Here is an 11,259-nt window from a genome sequence, read left to right as displayed (position 1 = left end):
GTGCACAACAAAAAAAAACATTAATTTTAATATGGTAGATATTGTAGAAACTTTGAATATTAATTGGTATACCCAACTTGACATATGACATATTTTCGAGATATTTCCAAAACACGTGAATCATTTAATTGCGAAATATTTAAAAAATGGGTAAAAATGTCACTGCCACACGCACACGGCAGGTTGTAGAAGTGAAAGTTTTGCTGATTGTGGTATATATTTTCACAGGTGAACCACAATCATTCATTCAATTTTACGATAAAAATACAAGACCATAATTGTCAAACTCATTAGGGTGACCATGATGTCGGCACGATGTGAATCAGTTTTACACAATTCTTATTAAGTACTTCAGTGGGTTTATCTAATTAGGTATGTCTATATTTCGGCATGATTAAATTGGTGGAATGATAGCTATTACAGAATAATTAATTGCCAAAACTGAAATCCAATGTTCTTAAACAATCCAGACTTATGTTTATACATTATATTTTAATACTGAAACGGTTTTACTAACTATTTATATATACGTAATCGATTCGATGTAGATTGGACACACATTTCCGTCAGTAGAAAAAGGCGGCAAATTTGAAAACTAGTTGCAATCACAGAACTACGATGAGCAGATGACGCTTAAATAATTAAAGATAGTTAAAGTGTGCAAAACGTAAGCAATCACGCATATGAACATACCATGAGTGCGGAAGAGGCAGACTAAAAATAAAAAATCGAGACCATTTTTGAGTTCGACAGTGGCGGCTAACGGCCGCCATTTATTAATTTTCTAACACATGTCCGGCATCGTAACACAGATTATATAAATCTCATCCAAATGGAATCCAGGGCTATAACCGCGAAAATCGAAGTTCATCAATTGCGGGCGTTTTTCTCTGTCACTCTTATTACGTCTTAGTGAGAGTAAAAGACAAAGATTTGCGAATTTCAGTTTTTGCGGTAGCCCCCAGTTATTCGTATGTGTGAGCGAGAACGAATATCGACAGTCGAAAAATCGGATATCGTTAGTGTTGTGTGTCGACAGAGTAACATCCCTAGTGCGCAAAATGTTCAAGTAAATAAACAAGACCAAGTGAGAGTAGTTCGAAAAACTCGCACGGCTAAAAGATGTTGATGTCAACTTTAGCCAGTCTTCTTCGAGAACACGGGGACAACGCCGTCCTCGGAACGTCGGACGTAAATATAAAACTTAATACGAGATTAAGTCCTGTTTATATTAGTTAATAATTTATACATGGAGATATAAAGGAGTTGAGAATGACAGAGAAAGATGCTCGCAATTTGCGAACTTCGGCGTTCGCGGTAGGCTCGACTCTAACAAGCTCCATAATACTATCGTAAGAAAAAGATAATATGTTTCTCTCTAATGTCTATTACGCTCCATTGACAAGCGCCTTGGTTAAAAACTATAATAAACGGGCGGAGCGGACCGCGACCAACATATCTGTCTGTCAACATATCTGTCTCTCTCGCTTACTCATACCTGTGTTCTTGACAGAAGTTACGGCGGACCACCTTCCTCACGATCGATCATTGTGGTGGCAGTCCGGTACACCTATCAGTAACAGCTTTAAGGACGACTAAATTAAGTAAAAATTTTTGAAGCGTTTTACAGAAGAAAATAAACTATATTCATCCCTTTTCAGGGGTCATAATACTAGCACAGCAAAAAGACAGTAAGATTCTCTCTGACTATTCACGAATGAGAAAAGATCTTGGCCAAATTATATATTCCACGTTATCCTAATATCCCAGATACATACATAACTCATGGTCACCCTAATTAGAAAGAGATGCAACGGCCCACCTTGACTTCTTATGTGGACACACTTTTTGGCCAATGTACCCTATCCGGATAATCTTATAAGTCCGTGGGCCTTCCAAAAAAGAAGGTATTATGGAAGGTACCTCTACCTTCCATAATACCTTCTTTTTTGGAAATACAAGCACAGCAAAAATACAGTAAAATTCTCTCTGACTATGCACGAATGAGAAAAGATCTTGGCCAAACTATATATTCCACGTTATCCTAATATCCCAGATACATACATAACTCATGGTCACCCTAATTAGAAAGAGATGCAACGGCCCACCTTGACTTCTCATGTGGACACACTTTTTGGCCAATGTACCCTATCCGGATAATCTTATAAGTCCGTGGGCCTTCCAAAAAGACGGTATTATGGAAGGTAGAAGTAAGGATTGCAATCTCCATGTATCAAAGTGTTCGTCAAAAAACCTTAAATAGGTGGCGCTACAATACCTAGAATATTTGAAAAAAAAAAAAACAAATCATAGACAGCATAGGTTCTTAGCTACTCTAGCGCTACTCTGGAGAGCTTTGGAACTATTATTTATTTTATTTATAGCTGATAGCTGGACACGTGCTTCTCTCTCTCGATCTTTGCAACAGTTCTGCCTGTGACGTAGTGATTATATGCTCTTTGTGCCTGTGCCTATAAAGATTGCATTCCTTACCTTTACCGTCCATAAAAGGTATGTCATAATTTATATTACGAGGTTGTTTATAAGTTATCGCTTTGTTTCAATCTATTTATCGTGAAAGTCGTATGATTTTTTTATAAATCATAAGTATCATTACACCTAGCTGAGTAGGTAGGTAGGCTTGTTTATGTTTATTGAAAATTTTGAGGTGTGTCAAGTTTACAGTTGAGTTGAATATCTTTAGTTGTAATGTAAACTAGGTGGTAAGTATGTATGCTATGTAGCATAAAACCCGTTTTATATTACTATTAGGCAATTTATTTCTAAACCTCTCGCTCGCACTGATGTATTGGTGCGATAGAGGGAATGCGATCGAGTTCACGCAGAGTTGCAGACGCTAACATAAATGTCAAACGCCAACTCGTGGTAGCCGTGCAGTATTTAACATACGTTTTAAAATATTTTTCTTCATTAAAGATAAGTAATTAACTTTGGTCTTAAATGGATTAGTTGTACAATTTCCATTCTGGTAATTAACTGCCCGTTCCATAAATAACAATATTTTAATTTTTGTTGCAAGTGCCCTGCCCTCAACGAATACTACAGAAGTTTAATACTTGTACTTTTAATGCACAGGTTATTTATTTTCCTTGTATTTTAAATGAAAAGTAGTGTTTAACTCGGATGAAACGTCACGTCACGTGACGCTACACAACAATTTTATGAAAGCGCTCTTAACTTTATGCACCTACGTAATTTGCCTTACTCTTATTATGCTATAAAATGATCTATTATTTTTTTGTTTCTGTTAGGTACTTTTCTATGTAGGAAAGGAAATTAATACATCCATCCTTGCTAGGATTCGATGTTGGTAGTACTCGGTACCGACCTTGGGCCCGAACAAGGATTGTTTTCCGTTTCCCGAAATATGTTTTTGGCAAAAACATTTTTGGTACAAGCTTTTGTTGCTAACTGTACTTTTCTTTCCACAGGCAATTAATTCTTATTGAGACAATTCTAACAACCCCAAATTCAATTAGTTTGCGTTTTTTTTATCAGAGTTCCCATGGCCACCTCCTGTCTCCATCATCAGATCAACTCCATGTCATCATATGTATGTAAAATTTCAGCTCAATCGAAAATCGGGAAGTGGGTCCAATTTAGCTTCCAAGATTTGACCCACACTAACATACCTACATACATACCAATAGAGCAAGTTAAATAAAAGCTAGTAAAAAATACTGTCTCGAATTATATTAAATTTCTAAGGATGGAGTCAGTCAGACTAAGTTAGTTGTCACCGTAGGCCTCACACATCACACACACAGCCACCCTTATGTACGATTAACAATGAGTAACCAGACGTTGTGGTCATGTCGATAAACTATCGGAATTTCCACAATTTTAATTTTACTTGAAATGTTTTTGTGAGTTCGATAATACAATTGCACTTCCCCTTCTTCCCCTGACAATTAGACAAGCCCCAAGCAAGTTTGTTTTCAAATGTATGCTTCACAAGCACCAGCGCTGAGTGCAGCACAAGTGAGATAGTCCTCCGCGCATATGCATAGTTTTTATTTTAGGGGGGGGCTTGTTGTGATGGACGGGACGAACAACTACTAAACTTAACACTGTTGACTGATTTTATTTTTAATGAATATGTTTCATGTTGCAGGTGTGTTAACTATCAGCCATAATGATAACCTTTCAAGGTAAGAATCTTTGTGAGAGACAAAAAGAACTCAACTTAAAAGTAAAAGAAGCAGCTCAACAAAAAGTAAATTTTCAAGATGTCAAATCTGCACAGGAATATTCTGATGTCGATAGACTTTTTAAGATAGACCTGGCATCAAAATATAAAGACACAGATTACTTTATTGAGGTGCTGAAATGTGGTGACAGCTTGTATATATCCAGGGCACTTAAATGGGAGTGGATTTACGAGGATGCTTACTCTCATATAATCAATCCAGATTATCTACATCACTTCATTTTTCCAACAATGTCTTTTAAAATGAAGATAAAAACTTTGTCAACAATATCTAAACATATTAGAGATGAGCCTAGAGCCCAACTTTTCTATGAATACTGCATAAATACGAACATGAAAAATAATGCGTACAAATTTCTAAAGTTTACAAGTGTTTCTTTCAAAAAAGAATTACTTCCTGATTTTGTGGAAGACGACAGAGATAGTCAAAATCATAAGGACATGATTGGCAATTCGTTACTTTTAGCTGATGTTTATGGTGAAAAATGTAGAGGCAGAATTTCGGATCTGTCGTATTTGTACTCTGTCAATGATGACGAGTACCTCAATCTATTTGAAAAACACACAAAGATAAATGATAACTTTCAGTACTATTCCTATAAAGTTCTTTTCGGCGGCAAAATGTCAAGAAGTATTTTAAAGAAACATAAAACGCGAATACTCAATAAGCCATTACCATATTTAAGTGTGCTAAAAAAAAGTGAGTTAGTAAAATATTGTTCATCTGACGATGCAAGGATATTCGCCGTTGCTCTTCTTCCGAAAGAGGCGGACCAGTTCTGGAGGACAAAGTATTATAAAACACACAAGCATATACTCGATTTAGTAAAAGCTGAGAGCATTTTTGAATTTATCAAACAAATTTTCTCAGACAAATATCCAAATGAAGCATTTGAATTGACGAAAGAATTTTATGAGTCGGAGTACTATGAACTTATGACTGTAAAGGAGAGGGAAACCTGGGCTTTGATGCACATAGAGAAAAAAACGGGTGTGATACCTGAAGATGAAGACTACCGGTGGTATGGGTTTGTGAACTTTCCGCGGGCATTTGAAGAAATAAAGAAGAAAATAAGAGTAACTACAAATTCCGACAAAAGATCAAACATGTTGAATACGTTAATAAAATCCGCAACGTCCCAGAATGAGCTGAAAGAACTACTGAACTACTATTATCAAAGGCATGTCAATGAAAGATCACATTTAAAAAATAGATTCTTAAAAAATGTCACTGAGGTTCATTCAGTATTCGAGTTCGATGGTGTATGCTGGGCTGCGTTTGATAAATTATTACACAGCCTTGACGTTTATAATTCCTGTTCCGGCGGAGGATGGAACGAATTTCTTTGCGATTCCTTAGTATATCACATCATTAACAAAATGACTCTTACAAATAACTTAACTCAACATTTAAATACTAGAAGATATTTGGATAATATAAAAGAACGCTCTGATATGCTTTGTGCAGCCAAAAAGGATCTTGTGTATGATTATATATTTCAGTTTTTGACCGAGAAAATTAAGGGCTTTGATTTATTGGATTATACTGAGGAAGTAAAAAAACAAGTTCGAGGGTGTCTGCAGTTAATGATAAGATGGAAGGGAAACTTCAAAAAGGATGGAGAATTTCCAGTAATCGCTTTAAAATTCATGAAATTAGATTTAGATTCTTTTGGTGACATTGTGAATCCAAAACCTGCAACAACTGAGAAAGATATATCAGAAGGCTTTTTAATAAGATGTTTGAAACAAGACCCAACTGTTATATTGGAAAACTTTTCATTGATAGAGAAAAAGTTCAATTGGCCTAATGATTTTAGACTAAATACGGTTTTAAAGAAAATTAAAATATACTTTTCAAATGACTTGGCAAAAAAGTATTTAGACTTGTGTAAAACTTCTCTGTCAAATATTTCCTCAAAAGGTGATGAAAAGAATGGCATTATATTTCATAGAAATGCTATTTTTGCTAATATTTACGCAATATTTCAACTGGGTGATGAGCATACCAAAACCGAGTTTATGGATCTACATGCGCCAACAAACAGTAAAATAGAATACGACAAGATTGACCAATATCTTATGTACACCCAGGAAGCAATTTGCCGATTGCACTGTTATTCCCGCCCACCAGTGCCTCTCGCTAAATCTGCTTTGTACCTAAAAGGGGACTATGTACATTTGTCTAATGACATGTTCAACACGTATTTAATGAAATTAACTCCTACTCCACGGACGGAATTCATCAAGTTTTTGTTGAATTCTCCAGTGTCCATTCAGAAGAGGGGTTTGCGTTTAGCGTTTCATGCATTTGAAACTAGTGAATTAAAAGATGTCGTCTCCAATGTGTGGCAGAAAACAAAAAATGTCTCTGTAAGAAGCAACCTCTACATATCGATTGTGGAGAAAATAAAGACCGAAAAAAAGAAATCTCAATTGGAATTATTCAAACTTTTAAAAGAACTCACAGTTTGCATACATCAGGATGATGATGAGGAAATTTTCAAATATTTTACGGGAAACAAAATACCTGAGTATCTAAGGGGTGATTATTTGGAAACTGTATGGAAAACGGTATTAGCTTTGCCGGATAACAAGGCAAATATTGAACGCAGGACTGTTGTTGCAGAGGCAATGAAATCAAACATCGTTTTGATAGATGAATCGCATGTTGAAGTATTGGTATACGGTCACGTCCGTAAGAGGTTGTCGCAAGAAGAATTGAGGCCAGAAGAAAACTCTCACATTGAACCACTGAATGAAGCGCTATGGGACTTTGTAGTAGAATATATCGTAAACGTTGATACTGAACTGAAACAACAAAAGAGTTTGAATGTGATAAAACTAATAGTAGACGAATGTTTTAACCATTGGAATGAAACGCACAATACGGAAAACTTCGTTTACCAATTATTTTTCAAAGACTTTGTGAGTAAACTTGATTGTATAATTTATTATTACAGAACAACATACTCAAGTCGGGTAACTCGCATATTCGAATATTTACTCGAATGTTTTGAAAACAAGTTTGCGTTAAGAGAAATGTACTCTTACTATTGGGATTGGAAGTTGTCGGTAATAACAAGAACAGTTATAAACGGCAGAGATGAATTTGACAAAGAAGTATATATCAGTTTTGGTTCAATACTAGGCACGTTTGTAAAAAAATTGAAGAATAAGAATTGCTATTACAGTTCATTCTTAAGCAAGATTATGGGAAAAATAAAGGAATTTATACAAATTCTAAATATTCGTAAACCTGAGTCAATAACCGATTGTGACCTGAAGGTTCTTATAGCGTACGGTCTAACCCTTCAGAAAACACTGGAGACGTCGATGCTGGCACTGCATATGTTGCCTCAGGACCTGTCGACTATTTCTGTTGCCGGCAATGAGTTGCAAGAAGTGATCAAGACTATAAGAAAACAAGATAATGAAGAACTTAAAGCTTTTATGAACGATAAGTTCATATACAGTGATTGCAAAGTAAGGAAAATTATGATAACGTAGGTGGTCTAGTTGCGGTTCCCAGCTGTTACCGCCAAGTTGTTACCACTGTGACCAGCTAGGGATTTCTTTCTAATCTATTACCCCTCGGAACAACTGAAATAAAAGATCCAGATTTTTTCAAGTTGTTTCCAGTGGTAACAGGTGAGGAAAAAATCCAAATAACCCTTCGTTTGACACACAAGCAAGACCATAAAATTAAACTTATTTGCTGTTGTGAGATACTACCCAAGATCACCATCACCCAAGATCATCATGTAATGTCAGGAATAAAGGTTTACATGAATATAGATAGAAATATAAAAATTTGTACTTGATGAAGCTGCCACCTTCAATATGATTACTTATGTATATTTGTATTTTTATAAATTGTTACGGCATAAATAGAGTTTTGGTTTTTAAATATGAAGTTATTATTTTTTATTAATTAAGTTGAACTCATCATTTGGTTCATAGGATAACAAAATACACACCAAAAAAAAAAAAACAAAAGTGTGAGAAACATTTTATTTGCAGTTGTAAAAACTGTACAAGTCCTAACAAACTTATATTAACACCTATATGGACCTTTCGCATGGCACTGCTGACGAAGTCACAACTCGCATTTGCGTACCGGTTGTACTCTATGCTTGCCGCTCACTTTCACAGACTATATTACAATAAAATAGTAATGTCTAAAAAGTGTTTCTCAAAGTCTGTGGGTTATTTAAAATTATTTTCTGTGGTTCATAAAGGCGTTTCACAATCCGGCCTTGGCTGGGCTACTGCGAACATCAAAATTCGCTAATCTCTATCGCTCTTGCATTATTTCAGCAAAACAAGACAATAAAGATATAGGTAAGACTTCGAATTTCAATATTCGGTTTCATAATAGCCCTGAGGGCCTACCGCGAACATCGAAGTCCGCCAATTGTGGGTATCTTTCTCTTTTACTCCAATTAAGGCGTAATTAGAGTGACGGAGAAAGATGCCCGCAATTCTCGAACTTCGGTGTTCGCGGTAGGCCCTCTGTTCACACATAGACAAACGTTTGCAAACATCCATTCAATTTCTAATAAAAATTGTATAATAAATATTGATTCTTGATTTAAATTTATATTGAAGACAGAATTTGGTACACATTTTTTTATTGCTCTACTTTGCACAAAATTCAATAACTTACACGACGGGGGAGTTATTAGACCCCGTGTAAAGATACCCCGCAACGCATATATAAATGCTTAAAGCACCGTTTTTGACACGTGTTTTATCATCTTTTTTTTTTGGGAAGTTACATCTAGAACACTTTTACTTAAATTAGTATCCAATTTAAAGACTTTATTAAGCCACTACCCAAAAAAGTACTGATTTACCGGTGGTGTAGTGGTAATAATGGATGTAACGGCATTCTAACCTCAAACAGAGATAGTCTTTTGATCGGAAAACGTTAAACACTGTTAATGAAAAGCTCCCTTAGCATAACAAGTTAGTACTCAGTTCACTATAATGTTAATTTTAACAAAAAGTAAAATCTACTTAGAAAACATTACGGAGTTTTTGTCTATATATAAAATGACATATTCGAATAAATTACTAACTATGTTATAATTATTAACAATAAAATAAACGGGTCAACAAAAAAACTAAATTAAGTTTATATACATTAACACTTATACTGAATTTATATGATTACATGAAGTTACATTCACTCGACTCGGGACTTTTCAGTGTGACCACTAACACTATAGACTTCGTAACGAACATTTTTATTTGAAATGCAATCAAGCCACTTTAGACCATAAATCATGAAATGCAATGTGTAGATGGAAATGCACAATATGTAAATATAATTAAATAAATAAAAATGGGCATGTGGAATTTTGATTAATGTGCTATGTAACTTTAATAATAAAATATAGGGTAGGTAGTATTGTAAATAAAAGCTTAAGAATTATTTGTTCGTTCAAAAGTTAAAATGTCAAATATATTACACTTAAGGTCACTTCTTTTGAATCCATTACTTTACAAATGAGCAAATTTATCCTTTCGAGCTTCAATTATTGTCAAACAGGGTCTATAAAATAAATTAATAATGTCTATAGTAAAACAATTAAAATGTTTTAACCCTACACCATACTGATAGTGACTAAAATCATGATCTACATCAAATTTATATACAAAAAAATCCTATCCTCCTAAGGCCCAGCCATAGAAATGAAAAATCCTAAATTTGCCACTAGAATTTGAACCTATAGTGCAGGGAATACAGTTGATTTTATTTTGTTTGAAAATTGAATGAAACTAACCAAATGCAACTCTGTTCCAATTGAATATGATTTAAATTTCATCGAACTGAATAAGTCCTATAGGTAGGACCTTGGGCCTTACGAGGATATAGAAGCTGTTATAAAAGGGATAATAAAATCAAATTCAATATTCGTTGTAACATAATAAATAATAGATCTATAAACATTTAACAACTTTAACTAAACTGATATACAAAGTGTAATGGGCATTCAAATGTTTTTATAGATAGTTCAAATAACCATCACCAATGTGATCAATGGTTAACTTAAAGGATATATGTTTTTTTTTTTATAAGGTAGGATCAATGTATATTGACTTTGAAAATTCAAATGGTGTGAGTACTCTCAGCCGCGGAAACACTTTTTAAAAGGACTGAAATTTCAACTCGTATCTTCGGCAAATTACTTTCGAGCAAACAACACATCCCTAACAAGTAACAATAATTAGAATGCGCAATACACTTACACCGTTTGACCGCCACGTGATGAATTTGATTTTGACTGAGGCATTACTGACATACCAGAATTAACCCAGTCATTTAACCTGAATGGTCAATATAATTGATCAATGGTTGAACAAAGCTTTCGGAGTACTGAGTTTATTTCGTATTACTTGACATAATTACTGTATTTGTATTCGTATTGCAAGTAAGGTAAGAGACTTGAGCCAAACGTCAACTATTTAGCCTACTAAACATATCATTATGGCGCAAATCCGAATGGCGGTCAAATGGTAATCTAGATACGCAAGGTTGAACCTAACTCGAAGGTACAGGCGATACTCGAGCGCCTCATATGGGCCGCGTGAAGTTAGCCGGGAACATGCCTTTCTCGTTCGTTCCCTCCTTGATGCCCATTAGCCAGCCTTCCTCCTGAAAGCGAGAAATAAAAGGTCAAGAGTTTATTCACTTGAAAATAAATGTCGTTTTTTTAAGGGTTTTAATAAGAAACCGCAGTAGTGCTAAACTAGTACATTGATGTCGATAGTGGATCGCTGAAGTCTCACAATCATAGCGCAACGTTGATTCGTAAAAGGTTTCGAGCTACCCCACGGGCCTACCGTAAGCAAAGTGGTGTAATAATAGGGTGGCGCAGCAGGGCAAATGATAGAGCATTTGGCTCCGCCCGAGAGGGGCCCCAATTTGACAGTAAGATACAGAAAGAATGTGGCACGGCTTTCATATAGGTATAATTACACCACTGCCGTAAACGCTTTTGCAGCCAGCGTCACTCCTG

At 35.2% G+C, this 11,259-nt stretch overlaps 3 protein-coding genes across 7 annotated transcripts in view; 1 reads left to right on the top strand and 2 right to left on the bottom strand.

Moving 5' to 3' along the window:
• LOC133520516 (uncharacterized) overlaps positions 1–11,259 on the bottom strand; it is a 111,604-nt gene that overhangs the window by 17,145 nt on the left and 83,200 nt on the right. The window lies entirely within an intron of this gene.
• Positions 2,398–8,141, top strand: LOC133520510 (uncharacterized). Of its 4 annotated transcripts, none has more exons than XM_061854974.1 (2): positions 2,398–2,511; positions 4,136–8,141. In XM_061854974.1, exon 2 carries the CDS (start codon positions 4,157–4,159, stop codon positions 7,739–7,741), a length of 3,585 nt encoding a protein of 1,194 aa, XP_061710958.1. In that variant the 5' UTR covers positions 2,398–2,511; positions 4,136–4,156; the 3' UTR covers positions 7,742–8,141. The 4 variants fall into 4 exon arrangements, with proteins under 4 accessions (XP_061710958.1, XP_061710961.1, XP_061710959.1 ...); XM_061854977.1 differs by lacking the exon at positions 2,398–2,511 and adding an exon at positions 2,555–2,631; XM_061854975.1 differs by lacking the exon at positions 2,398–2,511 and adding an exon at positions 2,890–2,989.
• LOC133520513 (myc box-dependent-interacting protein 1) overlaps positions 8,232–11,259 on the bottom strand; it is a 66,647-nt gene continuing 63,619 nt past the window's right edge. For both annotated transcript variants that reach the window (XM_061854982.1, XM_061854983.1), the window contains one exon: positions 8,232–10,895. In XM_061854982.1, coding sequence (XP_061710966.1) covers positions 10,815–10,895 — 81 coding nt within the window. In that variant the 3' untranslated portion in view covers positions 8,232–10,814. The remainder of the gene's footprint in view (positions 10,896–11,259) is intronic.

This window comes from Cydia pomonella, chromosome 8 (genome assembly GCF_033807575.1).
Source record: "Cydia pomonella isolate Wapato2018A chromosome 8, ilCydPomo1, whole genome shotgun sequence".
Classification (NCBI taxonomy): Eukaryota; Metazoa; Arthropoda; class Insecta; order Lepidoptera; family Tortricidae; genus Cydia; species Cydia pomonella.
The sequence above is the reverse complement of the archived record's forward strand: the minus strand, read 5'-3'. Positions and strand labels throughout refer to the sequence as shown.

Excerpts from the sequence above, each read along its gene's own strand:
- LOC133520510 (XM_061854974.1), top strand. The coding sequence starts at position 4,157 with ATGATAACCTTTCAAGGTAAGAATCTTTGTGAGAGACAAAAAGAACTC.